Source organism: Danio rerio, chromosome 17 (assembly GCF_052040795.2).
Source record: "Danio rerio strain M-AB ecotype USA chromosome 17, GRCz13ab, whole genome shotgun sequence".
Lineage (NCBI taxonomy): Eukaryota > Metazoa > Chordata > Actinopteri > Cypriniformes > Danionidae > Danio > Danio rerio.
In genome coordinates this window covers 23,171,654-23,185,133 of record NC_141037.1, presented here as the reverse complement: position 1 = coordinate 23,185,133, position 13,480 = coordinate 23,171,654, and the positions used below count along the sequence as shown (strand labels likewise).

The 13,480-nt window shown below is 34.6% G+C and overlaps 2 protein-coding genes across 3 annotated transcripts in view; both read left to right on the top strand.

The window, feature by feature from the left end:
- The window catches only part of cuzd1.2 (CUB and zona pellucida-like domains 1, tandem duplicate 2), a 31,590-nt gene extending 26,286 nt beyond the window's left edge, over positions 1-5,304 (top strand). The window contains exons 14-24 of the mRNA XM_087291266.1: positions 121-219; positions 363-413; positions 1,514-1,612; positions 1,750-1,797; positions 1,956-2,051; positions 2,206-2,247; positions 2,334-2,499; positions 3,794-4,005; positions 4,205-4,380; positions 4,520-4,911; positions 5,055-5,304. Coding sequence (XP_087147392.1) covers positions 121-219; positions 363-413; positions 1,514-1,612; positions 1,750-1,797; positions 1,956-2,051; positions 2,206-2,247; positions 2,334-2,499; positions 3,794-4,005; positions 4,205-4,380; positions 4,520-4,911; positions 5,055-5,304 — 1,631 coding nt within the window. The remainder of the gene's footprint in view (positions 1-120; positions 220-362; positions 414-1,513; positions 1,613-1,749; positions 1,798-1,955; positions 2,052-2,205; positions 2,248-2,333; positions 2,500-3,793; positions 4,006-4,204; positions 4,381-4,519; positions 4,912-5,054) is intronic.
- Positions 5,305-7,583: 2,279 nt separating this feature from the next.
- Positions 7,584-12,924, top strand: ifi44e (interferon induced protein 44e). Of its 2 annotated transcripts, NM_001442550.1 has the most exons (8): positions 7,584-7,672; positions 8,031-8,057; positions 9,888-9,921; positions 10,007-10,211; positions 10,329-10,475; positions 10,560-10,731; positions 12,064-12,164; positions 12,254-12,916. In NM_001442550.1, exons 2-8 carry the CDS (start codon positions 8,033-8,035, stop codon positions 12,428-12,430), a joined length of 861 nt encoding a protein of 286 aa, NP_001429479.1. In that variant the 5' UTR covers positions 7,584-7,672; positions 8,031-8,032; the 3' UTR covers positions 12,431-12,916. The 2 variants fall into 2 exon arrangements, with proteins under 2 accessions (NP_001429479.1, XP_087145794.1); XM_087289668.1 differs by lacking the exon at positions 7,584-7,672 and having other exon boundaries at positions 7,881-8,057; positions 12,254-12,924.
- Positions 12,925-13,480: the final 556 nt, after the last annotated feature.

The window sequence follows — 13,480 nt, the reverse complement described above, 5'->3', positions numbered from 1 at the left end:
AAAAAAACACTACTGGGTGTTGAGGGAGTCTGATGTCCCTTTAGTCATTCACCAGACATTTATTAATGGCTTTACAATTAATATTTGTAATATTTGTACATTTAAAATTTGCTCTTCTAGATATCCCCTCCTGCATGTATAACTGTGGATACAACCCCGGCAGCTGTTCATGTACTGACTTCTGTCAGCGTGATGGCAACTGTTGCCCTGACTATGAAGGTAAGATCTTCTTGATCAGATAGACATTTAAATATCAAATACTACAAACAAATCTACTGTTGTGAAGGCGTAGAATAGATCATTGCATTTCTTGTGCAGTACTTTTGTTTCTTTCTTCAGTTTTATATCTTCTGTTTATACAGCCTACTGTTCAGAAACAACAACAACAACAACTTTTGAACCAGATACAACAGGTACTGATACTATATTTGTATTGAACTGACAATTTCTATAATCGCAGAAATGATTCCAGCTTTTCCATTCTAACATTATAGACTACTCAGTAAAGTTACCAACAATATGTAAATAGTGATGTTTGCTCTAATTATAGTTTGCCCCTGCATGTACACATTTGGATATGACTTTGGCTATATCTAATAGCAAAACAAAAAAACAAAAAAAATTGGCAGAAATTATTCAAGTTTTGCTTTTCTGTAATACATATAGACTAACTAGTAAAGTGGACCAATAGTGTGTGCATCAGTGGTTCTCTCGTTTGAACTTGGGACCCACATTAAAATAAGGTAAAAATGAATAAAGTATTCTGTACTCAGCGTAGGCTTATAAGTTTATTTTGACCTGGCAAGCTATAACACCTAGGGATGGGAAGATTTCCTGATTCACTCAGTGCATCAGTAAAAAATTTACGATATAATGCATTGGTTTAAAAAGTGTACATCGGATACAAGTTTCAGATTCATCCTGCCAAACATATTTGCATGAGTTAAAACCAATTCATGCGCTATAAAAACTTGTATCAGAGCTGCAGCAAGGGTTTGTTAGTGGTGGTTGTGGTTCATTGGAGAGTGCACTGCAATGACAGATGCCACAGGAGCGCAAGCTTAGAAGCACATTGATTAAAAAAATCTTAGCCTAACAATTAAATTATCAAAAAAGCAATCATATTGCATCTAATTGCATTGTGTTCAATCGCATCAAATTGATATTAAAATGAACTACATTGTGATGGGGCAAATTGTATCGTCAACTATTTCATGTGTATCTTTAATGCATCGTATTGTTGGCTATGCATCACAATGTGCATTGTATCAGCCTCCATTCTGGGATGAATGCTCTGTCATTGTATCAGATTTGTGCACCTCGCTGCCACCACCACTGAAACCATTCATGTTTATTGCTACTTTTTTTCTTGCAACTGTCGCTTACCTTCAGACATGGCCTTTAGGAAAATGTGCTTCTGACACACATGAAACAGATCTGTCAGAAGCAACAACAGCTTTCACACACACCTTTCAAAATTTAAATAATATTTGTAATACTTGCACTTCTTCAGAAATCCTTTCTTGCATGTATAACTGTGGATACAACCTCGGCGGCTGCTCATGTACCGAAATCTGTCGGAGTTATGGCAACTGTTGCCCTGACTATGAAGGTAAGTTTTTCTTAATCAGACAGACATTTAAATATCAAATACTATAAACAAATGTACAGTCGTGAGAGCATAGATCATTGCATTTCTTGTGCAGTACTTTTGCTCCTTCTTCAGTTTTATATCTTCTGTTTATACAGCCTACTGTTCAGAAACAACAACAACAACTTTTGAACCAGATACAACAGGTACTGATCCCATATATTTATATTTTACTGACACAAAAGAACTTATTTGAAGGCAGATGTGATTCCAGCTTTGCCGTTCTAACAATAAACATACTAATCTGTAAAGAGACTTAATAATATGTACATCACGCACACACTGATGCCTTTATTCTCTATAGCTCATTCCTGCATGTACAACTGTGGATATGACTTGGGCAGCTGCTCCTGCGCCAGAGACTGTCATTACTATGACACCTGCTGTCCAGACTATGACAGTGAGTCCCTATTCATCAGGCAGATTTAACTATGAATGGTTTATTGAAGAATGATTTCATTGCTTTTTTCTTATTTGCATAGCTTTATTTTTGTGTGCTGCTTATTCTTTAATTGTCCGTCCTCATTCAGTTTGGTCTTCTCTCTTTTATTCAGGCCATTGTCCATCGTACACAACACTGAGAGACTTAACGACAGGTACTGCTGTCACTAGTTTAGTAGTGTCTGTTTGATGCTGAATACATGTCATCTGCATCTTTTAAGATTTAAAACATTCTTTTAAGAATTACATTATACAGAATCTCACCCTAAGTGTGGAGGACATCTGTATGGTGCTGGGTTGTTTTCCACTCCAAACTACCCAAGCTATTATCATGACAACGCCTACTGTGTGTGGTATCTTTCTGCTCAGCAAGGACAGAGGATCTTCTTGACATTTGCTGATGTGCAGTAAGTGGTGACACATACAGTGCTGGTGGGATTATTCTTCTTAAACTGTCACTTGCCAACACAGATATAGGTTAATGCTGTAATTGATCATAGGGACCCTCTATTTGACTGGGAGAGTAATGATAATGTCTATTTTCATCAGTTACATATAATAATAGTAACAACTTTTATTTAACCAGGTAAATCAATTGAGAACCAGTTCTTTATTTAGATGACGACCTGGCCAAGAGGCGACATAAAAAGCAGATATGAACACAATACAATAACAATTTCACAAATTCAGATATTAACATAAAAAAAACCAAACTAAAAACAAGCATAGTAATCTAGTACTATTAACTGAATTGAATTTTTAAAAGATAATAAAAGTGTTGAGCTTTAACGTCTGCTGCAGATGATTCCAAGCATCAGAAAACTGAAAAGAGTAGCGACCAAATGAAGTGCGAACTTTGGGTGTGCAAAGGTTAATAAATCTACCAGATCACAGATTTAGACATTTTCTGAATGTTAAAAAGTGACTTAATATAGTGGAGTTTTCCCAATAAGAATTTTGTAAATAATAAATGTATAACAGAAACTAATGAATGTGTTGAAGTGATTAAAGAGAAAGCCAGTTCAATAAAGAATACAATTGACGGTGATGAGTAGTAAATGGCACCAGTAAGTAAACAAATTGCTGCGTGGTAAATAACATGCAGTTCATGAAGGAGAGTTTTTGAAGCTGTAAATTAAATCTCTATTATCCAGATTTGGTAATACTGTTAATGTGACTAAATGCTGCTTTAAAGAGTGTGTAAAAGAAGATTTGTTTCTGTCAAAAAAAAAAAAAAAAAAACCTTTTTGTGCAATTAATTCATGTGAGTTTTAAATAACAGTTTACCATCTAACCAGATATCAAAATATTTGTAGCATAATTAATCTCTGTACCATCCAATGAGAAAATTTTAGGTGGAAACTCAACATGTGGTAAATTTCTGTTAAAAACCATACATTTTGTTGTATTAGTATTTAAAACTAAATGAAGATTGGTAAAAGTTCGTTGGATGTTATAGTTTGCACAGTTTACATATTCATACATATAGTTCATACAGTACAACTACCGATGGGTGGAACCATTTCCATATGACATCTTCCATTCTAGTGAGGAAAAAAGCTTGACTTGTTTTTTTTAATAAACATTTGGCTGCTTTTGTGTTTTTATTTTGTGTTTATATAATTTATATATGCCTTTCAAGAATATAGTATTACTTTTTTCTGTCTCGGGTAACATTTTGTGCCTTTTTGTTTCTTTCAGACTGGAGCGCTGCTGTGACTGTGACTACATTACCATTCATGACGGCTCTTCCACTGGTTATCCACAGCTGGGAAATGTCTGCTTCAACGACACCACACATCAGGCATTTCACTCTACTTCACGATACTTGACTGTTGTCTTCAGGAGTGACTTTTCTGGTGTTAGCCATGGGTTCAAGGCCCATTTCACCAGCTCTCTGACTGCAGATCAAGGTAGGATATGAAAATATCTTAAATTAGTTCTATTAAACAACTGTAATATATGCTTTTATTTTTTATTGACTTATTGGGTTGTAATTTTTTCCCAGATTCAAGTAGAAAGTTAATTACTAAACAAGCTAGAATAAAACTGAAATGTAAATTCTAAATGTTTTAAACTTTCTTTAAAGTAATAAAGCTTCTTGTATTGCAGGCCGTGTGGATTGTTCCTCCGACAACATGGTCATTGTCCTTCGAAGGTCTTATCTGAACTCATTGGGATTTAGTGGAAATGATCTTTATGTGGATGACCGTCTCTGCAGACCAAACATTAGCAGCACTGAAGTTGTGTTCAGATTCCCCCTCAACACATGTGGAACCGCCAAAAAGGTGTGATCTATGTGTCTCGACAGCTTCTCATCAGCTTTTAATACTTAAATTTGCTTTGTCATTTTGATAAATGTGTGCGTTGTTGAGAGCCGTGTTTGCCACACAACATCACCCACTCTCCATCTCTCTTTCCCTTTAGATGATGAACAGTTTTGTGTCCTACACCAACAATGTGCGGGCATCTCCATCTCAGTCGGGTGTAATCACTCGTCAGTCAGAGTTTCTTCTGAGTGTGGGCTGCCGAATGGAGCCGGACACTATTGTGCAGATCTTCTACAAGGCCGAAGAAATCCCCAATGGCAACATCACAGGAACGGGCCGCTTCAATGCCAGCATTGCCTTCTACACCTCCAGAAAGTTCAACCAGCAGATTTACGACTCTCCATATGAAGTGTTCCTGAATGACGATCTGTTTGTTCAAGTCAAGCTAACCAGATTTGATGCAAGCCTGGATCTCTTCTTGGAGACTTGCGTAGCATCTCCAAATCCAAATGACTTTAAAGATCATTCCTATGACCTGCTGCGTAATGGGTGAGTCTTGTTCATTCTCAACTGTTACTCCACCAAATATGTTGTCATAGGTGAAGGGAGTCATTTGAAACATTTGTACTCATTTGCAATAATGTTGAAAAAACTGTTGCTCAAACTAAATTTCTCTTCTTTTGTTTGTGTAGATGTCCCAGAGACAGCACATTTCAATCCTATATCAATGGCGTGGATCAATATGCTCAGTTCAGTTTCCGGGCTTTCAAGTTCCTCCAGACTCATGCCTATGTTCACCTGCAGTGTAAGGTGATCATCTGCCCTGATAATGATTACAACTCTCGCTGCCGTAAAGGTTGCCAATACCGACGCAAGAGATCCCTTGACAGCTCCTACAACACCAATACTGTGACGCTGGGCCCGATCAAACTCAGAGGTTAGAGGTCTTACCTGAGTCTTGCTAATTTAAAGCAATTATTCTGGCAATGTTTAATCAGACGTTGTTTGAAACCCATACTGTCTTAATGGAAAACAAAATGCAAATTCAGAAGACTTTAGGATAGACAATAATGAGGGTAAACAATATAAAACTTCATTCTCAGGTCATCTGATATGCGGATGACTTTTTTTCTCCAGTGGAACAATAAAGACAATTTTTAAGCTAAAACTATGATCCATGGTGATGCATAAAAAGGAGATGTGACTACCAAAAATGGTTCCTTTGGACAGTATTTTTAAATAAGCTGAAGAAAGCATAATCCTGCAATGTGTGGGCAATTGTATTATTAGAACAGTAGAAACAGAAATAGTTTTTCTTTGTTATATATATATATATAAGCTGAATAAACTAGTCTGTACATGAGTAAATAATATCTATTATAATAAATCTGCACTTACCTTACAACATTTTAATGTTATTGAATGAAATCATTGTTTGGTAGTTCATACATAAACATACATAAACTTTATCTGTTCAAATCTGAATCTGATCACCATCTTTTTATTTGTGTACTGTGCAGGTCAGTGATCAGACAGCTGTTCAGACAACAAGAGAAGATTAAGGCAGCAGAGTGGTTTTTATCATCATCAGCAACTTTATTTCTCATCTCTATGATTAATTAGACCACATCATCCTACCTAATGATGTACCTTCTTTAATTCATTAAAGCAATCCTTCTTCCAAAGCACTTCTTTGTCAAAGTACATTGATTCTGTCATTTTCAGTAAAATTATGATATTTTGATTTTGCCATTACTTAAAGTCACTTCGGACTAAGTAATATTTACTAAAAGCACCCATTTTTTTTGTGTGTAGACATTGTACTAGTACAGGGAAACAAACATACACACTCATTCACAAGCACACTCTGCCAATTTAGTTCATTCAATTCACCTATAGCACATGTCTTTGTACTGTGGGAGAAACCGGAGCACCTGGAGGAAACTCACACAAACATGGGGAGAACATGCAAACTCCACATAAATGCCAACTGACCAAACCAGGGTTCGAACTAGCGACCCTCTTGCTGTTAGATGACAATGCTAACCACTGAGCCATCGTGCCACCCAAGTCTAATAAAGATGTATGATCTAAAATTTTCTTCATTGCTTAAGTCTAAAGGGCTAAGCAAAATGTTTTGTTCAAGTAGGTTAGCAAACAACACAATTTCAATAAAGTTGACATCAATTGTCATGTTATCAGAATTTAAAAAATAGGTTTAAAAAAGATTTTTAAATATTTATTGCTATAGTTATTTAAATATCTGCTGAAAAAAGCACTATTGCATTTTTTACATTAGCTAAATAAAGTTAAATAAAGAGTCCTTGAAGAGCCCTTTAAAGGGTCGTCAATTTAATGAGGTGATTTTAACAGTATTTATGTAGCTGTATTGATTAGTGTAATACTAATCTGAATATAATCAGTTAAATAGACTTAAGTATTCATCTTGGTAACTATAAAACAAGGAGAAAAAATATTTAGCTGAGAACCAAGCACTGCTTGATACTGCACATTGATAGTAAATACTGTATTCATATTTTAAAGATTTGATGCAGTGCTTCATATGGAGTTTTATAAAAGGGAATTTCAGTTGTTTAGTAAAATGATGTCCTTGATGTCATAATACAATGCGCATTTTGTTCTAAACAAACTCGCACCCCAAACATGACGAGCAAAGTCTCGAAAGAAAATCTCGAGATTTTAAAGTGGAAGCCCTTATCTGTGAATGTTTCAAGACTTCTTATTTGTTTGCTGTTTTGGGTAAATGAACAACAAACAGTAGTAAACCGTTAAATTTGCTCTAAACCAGTGCATTTACAAAAGTATATTAACAAAAAAAAATATAAGTAAATACTAATTTGTAACATCTTGCAGCATAACAAGCTGTTTTGCATGGCTAAAAATAAGGAAGTAAATGAGACTGCAAGACTTGACACATTTAAAATGAGTAAAATAAGTAAGGTGGATTAGAATATTTTTTCTCATAGAAAAACCATTACAAAAAAAAAACTTTTTTTAAAAAAAATCTCAAAGGAACCATAAAACAGTGAAAGTATTTTCTGGGTTCTGATATAATGTGCCCCAGAATAACATAAAATACTATCGCATGAAAAAAAAATTAATTGGATGAAAAGATTGAAAATCACAACATGTGCAGGCTGGTTTGTGCCTTGGGGTTGTGACTAAGTAGGCTGGTCTGAATGGAATACAGGTGTGTGTTTGTTTAAACTGAAAGTAAAAGTGAAGTTGCAGTATTTTAGTAAGACTGCATGTTTAACTCTACAAACAGAACCAGTACAGTGAGAATTTGGTGAGTATATCAAGCGGAATTTAAGCTGCTTTATGGATTTTAATGGCCTATCGTTTCATTTCATTTACACAAGAAAGGTTTTTTAAGAAAACTATATTGGACAAAATGTTTGTATTTTGATTTAAGGGTGTGTCCTAAGAAACATTTGATCAAAATCAAAAAAGATGGATAAACAAATGTGTTTTACAACATTTATTTTACAAAGCTAAACAAAATGTGCTGGAAATATAAGAATGCGTATCTGTGTTGGATATGGATCATGTGCAATAAGTTGTTGTATCAAAATTGATTTGTCTGCCTTGTCATTATATTCCACTATACTTTTTTATGTTTATTTTGGGAATTTTACCATACAAAGAAATGGGCAACTTAACACCCAAACCTGGTAAGTATTTCATTTAATTCAAAATCAATAATATATGTAGTCAAATTTCTATTCCCTTAAAAATATTTTCCCAAATGTTTAACAGAGCAAGAATTTTTTTTCACAGTAGTTCCTAATATACATATATTTTTCTATTTTTTCTTATTTTTACTTTCTTTTAGTTTGGATTGAATAAAGCAGTTTCTTTATTTAGAAAATGTTTTTAAAACAATATTATTTGCCCCTTTAGAAAGATATTTTTCAATTGTCTACAGAACAAATCACTGTTATCCAATGACTTGCCTATTTAACATATTAGTTAAGCTTTTAAATTATCCAGCAAAATAACCAGTAAACTAATATCTACTGTTATCAGGGCAAAATGTGTTACAAATGTGTTGAAAAAAATCATCTCTCTGTTAAGCTACACTTGGGAAATATTTTTAAAAGAATTAAAGGGGTGGTCCAGAATGTAATTTTTAAGGCTTGGTTGTGTTAATAAGATGCAAAGCAATGTGTGCTCATGTTTCACTTGAAGGAAATCGTGTAATTTTTTCATATATCTCACTTTGATTATACGCAGCTTCTCAGCTAACATGAAAACGACTGTCATATTTCATAGTCCCTCTAAAAGGCCCGCCCTCAAGTGACTCTGATTGGTTATCATCATAATGTGCTGTGATTCGCCGATCGGCTCCACGTCACGCCAGTGCACAGGAGTGATGTTTATTGCTCTTTTTCTCTCATGCTCAGATTAAGTTATTTTCTGTGGTGACAGAATAAAGCACAAGATGTGAGATGAGACCTGTGTGAGCCTGGATTGATTTGTTTTTGATGTTACACTTCAGTTGGGAAAGCATTGCTGTATTTTTTTAACCAACGCATCACAGGACGTCTTTCACGCATATCCGGAATATACCTGTGTAAATAAGATGAATCGTTCACATATCTTTTGCGACTTTATTGTCTGAGTTGAAAAACGCATGGAAAAGCAGCCCTGTGTAGAGAAACATTGCCATCTCATACAGAGAGATGCAGGTGCTGTTCAAGAGTGTTTATGTATGTGTGTGTGTTTACAGCCGTTTGACTGATAAATATAGATTTGTAGCTAAAATGTTAGCCGTGAAGAGAATTTCCCATTGTTTACATCTTTGTTACAACATACCGTTAACACTGTAGATGTCATGATCAATTTTAACAAATAAAAACACTTACAGGTCATGGCTCACAGAGTTCACAGCGTCTCCTTGCTCCATCTTTGAGGAGATTTTAGCCGAATCCAGCACTGAACTGGGAGAGATTCTGGAGCTGTTTTGTCAAATCATGCTTGCTATGTATTTTATAGTTCTCTGGAACATAATCAATATTGAACTGTAAGCACTTCTATGTTTGGGTCGTGTCATTTGGAAGCCCAAATACAGAAACAGAGAAGCTCTGTGAAAACAGCAGGATGGCATTTCTCCCTATGCAGTAACGTTACAGCGCCTCTGGCCACGGCCTTTACCTGCGCAGTGTGGGATGCGCAATAATGAACTTTTGTGATCTCACAGGGGGCGGAAGTATTTTTTGTAGTCCCCAAAATTTGTTCATTGTAGGCTTTGCTAAGCTAACTCTGTAAAAATCAAGGTCTCCCTTTGCATTGAACTTTGAGCATTTTACATTCAGAAATGCTGTTGTTCACACAGCTACATTACACATCAACTAAAGTTTAAAATATAATATCGTAGTGGACCACCCCTTTAAAACCTCACAGGAGGGCTAATAATTTTGACTTCAACTGTGTATATAATTTTATATCAGCTTAAGATGTAAAACATTTTATGCTAAAAAAAAACCAACCATCTCTTGCAGAATGGGAAAACCCATGGAGAAACACTGAATGGGGGTTAGTTTAGCTCTATACACTTTTAATAATAGTTCACTTACACAGTAAAATTATTCTAACAGAAACTGAATTTTATATTTTTAAGGAAGGCCAAAAAAGACTCTTTAATAAAAAGCATTAAAGAGATGAAACCAAGCAGAACAGATCTGAAATGCTTGAGGGTGTTAGTTGTTGGTCCCTGTGGTTCAGGAAAATCCAGTTTTATAAACTCTGTTAATAACGCCTTCAAAGGACGAATAACCAGCAGTGCACTGAGTGACAGGATTGGTGGAAAAAGCTTCACAGTTGAAGTATGTCCCCCCCTTCCCATTTTTTTTATGATTTACACATTTTTTAACAATACATTTTCATCTAATTTTAAATGTGTGCTTGTTTTAATTGTCATGTATTATGTGTTGTCAATGCAGTACAAATCATTCGAAATTGAATCTGGAAATTCAAGTTTGCCGGTCGTCTTTAATGATGTCATGGGCCTGGAAACAGGACCTATGCAAGGCTGCCCAGTGGAGGACATCATTAAAGCCATTAATGGCCACGTTCGACATGGTCATGTGGTAAAAAACAATAACAAAAAAAGCTTTATAATACCCTCTTGAACCATATTTTTAGCTGGTGTCAGAATGGTCTGTCTTTATCAGTTTAATCCAGAAAAACCACTGTCTCCAGGGGATGGAACATTTAATGAAGCACCGAAAGTCTCTGACCAGGCATTCTGTCTAGTGTATGTTTTAGCAGCTGACAGAATCCAGTTTGCAGACGAAAATGTCTTACAAAAGATGAGAGAAATTCGATTGCAAGTCAGAAATCTTGGTAAGACTAAATACCTTTTTTTTGATGTCGTGTAAAATAATTTTGCAGCAAAAACTGGGTTTTCAAGCATCAAAACAATAAAAAGCCTTAAAAGTTTTGTTTTTCAGATATTAAAATGTGTTCTGTTTAATAGTTTCTTTAAAATAAAGAAAATGATTAGCATGATTTTTTACTAAAGACGCTGATTTAAAGAAAACATCCAATGTCATACCAAAAAATCTTTCAAGAGTTCGCAGTTAGACATTGCTTGATATTAATAGCAGGTTTGTCATGCTGTCCTGTGACAGAACCCTGAGCTCAGAGATAGTTGAGCCCAGAGCTCCTGCCTGGTCAAAGAGCATAGGGAGTATGAGATCAGGTAGTTCTCGAAAGCTCCCCTAAGTAAATGAGGAAAAGGGGGAGATTGGGGATTCTTCAAAAACGAAGATGAAGTAAGGTGAGACGAGCTATTTATAGTAAATTTGGAATAATCTGACTAGATTATTACTGATTGCAGATGAAAAACCAGCAATCATCAATCACATCACGTGCTCCTCTGAGATTGTGAAACTTCACTTAGATTCATTTATCTGATGACATTGAAAACTAGCAATCACCGTGTAGCCTCCAAAAAGTTAATTTTCAATTTAAATCTTTATACTTTACCACTGTCCTTCAAAACAGGATGTTTATCAGCAAGACGTTTTTAAGTGCAGTCCAAATAAGCGGTTTAATTTTACATAGGCGGCCTATATTATTGCACTTTAACACAATAAAACATCATTTGACCCTCATTTCACAAAACATAATTGAAAGATTAACCAGACATTTTACATGTAAATAAAGTTTACTGCATTTAATGTTCTCCAACAATATTTCCAATATAAAGTATGAGTAAAAGTTATCTATAGGATGTATTATAACTATTTCATTATTACCATATAGAAATAATTTTATATCTAATAACACAGTTCTATATATTATTGACCGTAAATATAACATGCCTGTCGGCTGGCCTTGGAACACTTCGGGATCCCCCTGGGGAGAGAGAAGTCTGTGGTTCTCTCCTAAGACTGCTGCCCCCACGACTCGGCCCAGGAAAAGCAGTTGAAATGAATGAATTTTAACACTTCTAGATCCATTTAAGCTTTGCCCTTTTTTATTTTAAAACAATCTTGTGAACTACCAGTGCGTTCAAAGAACTTAATTTAAAAGCTATTTAAAACAACATATAAAGAGTTTATCTTTAGAATAAGTTTTAAAATGTCTTAAATCAATCAGAAATATGTAAAAAAATAAAAAATGCAAGTATTGTGTAAATTTAGAATACCTGCTCTTCTGTACATTTTACAGGGTTGCCCCAGGTCATTGTCTTGACAAATGTGGATCAAGCTTGTCCACTGGTGAAAAATAATTTAAAGAAAATCTACTACAGCAAAAAAATCAAAGAGAGGGTACATAATTTACTCAAATAATTCCCTAACAAGCTCCACGCTGCATATTCTTCTGATATTAACTTTAATTCTATGCTTTATCCTCACAGATGGAATGGTGCAGTACTGCAGTTGGTGTTCCAATGTGCCACGTTTTTCCTGTGAAAAACTACCATGAGGAAATCGAAACCAGTTGTGACACAGATGTTCTGATTTTACAGGCATTAATGCAGATTATAGAGCTGGCTAATGACAATGTAAAGGAGCGTGCAGCTCAGCAATCTTAGTTTACAGTACTGTAGTGTAACTGACAAAACTTTGCCTCATATATTAGGAATCATTTTTTTAAATTATAATTATTAAAATGCACATGACCATATATTTTAAAAATCCCACACTGTTTTAAAATGACCACTGTTACATATAGACAACTTTTAGAAAAGTGTTGCTTTTTAAGAAAGTTACTTTACTGAATATATTCTGTTAAATAGTATGACAGTGGTTCTTAATGTTGAATTCCTGTTTTTTTTTTCTCTCTTTTAATGATATAGACCTAATCAATAGATAATGGACCTAAAAGCATTATAGGGATTTGTAAAGATATTTGACTGGATCTTGTTCTTCTATTTTCTGATTCTGCTTTGTGTTTTATATAATCATGCTTAATATCGGTGGTCATTAATTCATGTATTCAAGCTAATAACTGTTGTTAGGGCACTGTCATTTCCCTGCCTACAATTGCACGTCAATAAAAAGAATAAAAGTACTAACTGAAATGAAATCTTAATCTGATTTTATTTAAAAGATAACTGAGATTAGTAGCCTATATTAAGAAAAGTAAATTAAATAGGTAAAAACAAATAAAACAAGAATAGTAATATAGTAGATTATGCATGTTATAAATGATTAATAGAAGGTAATTTAAAACACCATCTATACAGCACTTAAATTACAGTTATTTAAGAAACATCATAAAATGTTTCTATTATAGCACCAAAGAGGGTTTTGTTATGTACAAGCTGAAGAACCATAATCAAGTGCTATATATAACCATTTTAGAAACAACAGGGATCATATACAGAAGAGGATGGTTAATACATACAGGAGGTGCTGTCTGATCAAAAAAAATAAAGAAATAAAAATAGTTATGGCAGGAAAAGAAACAGAGAAAAATAGGTCAGTACATAAACAAAAAAGTTAAGAAACTTTGGGTAACTAAAAACGAACTGATTTGGAACCAGGTTCTGGCTCTGAACCAGCACTTAAACTTTCGTATTTGAATAGAGGTAACAGTCATTGAAAAACATTTTATATGGAAAATGCATGACATTACGCCA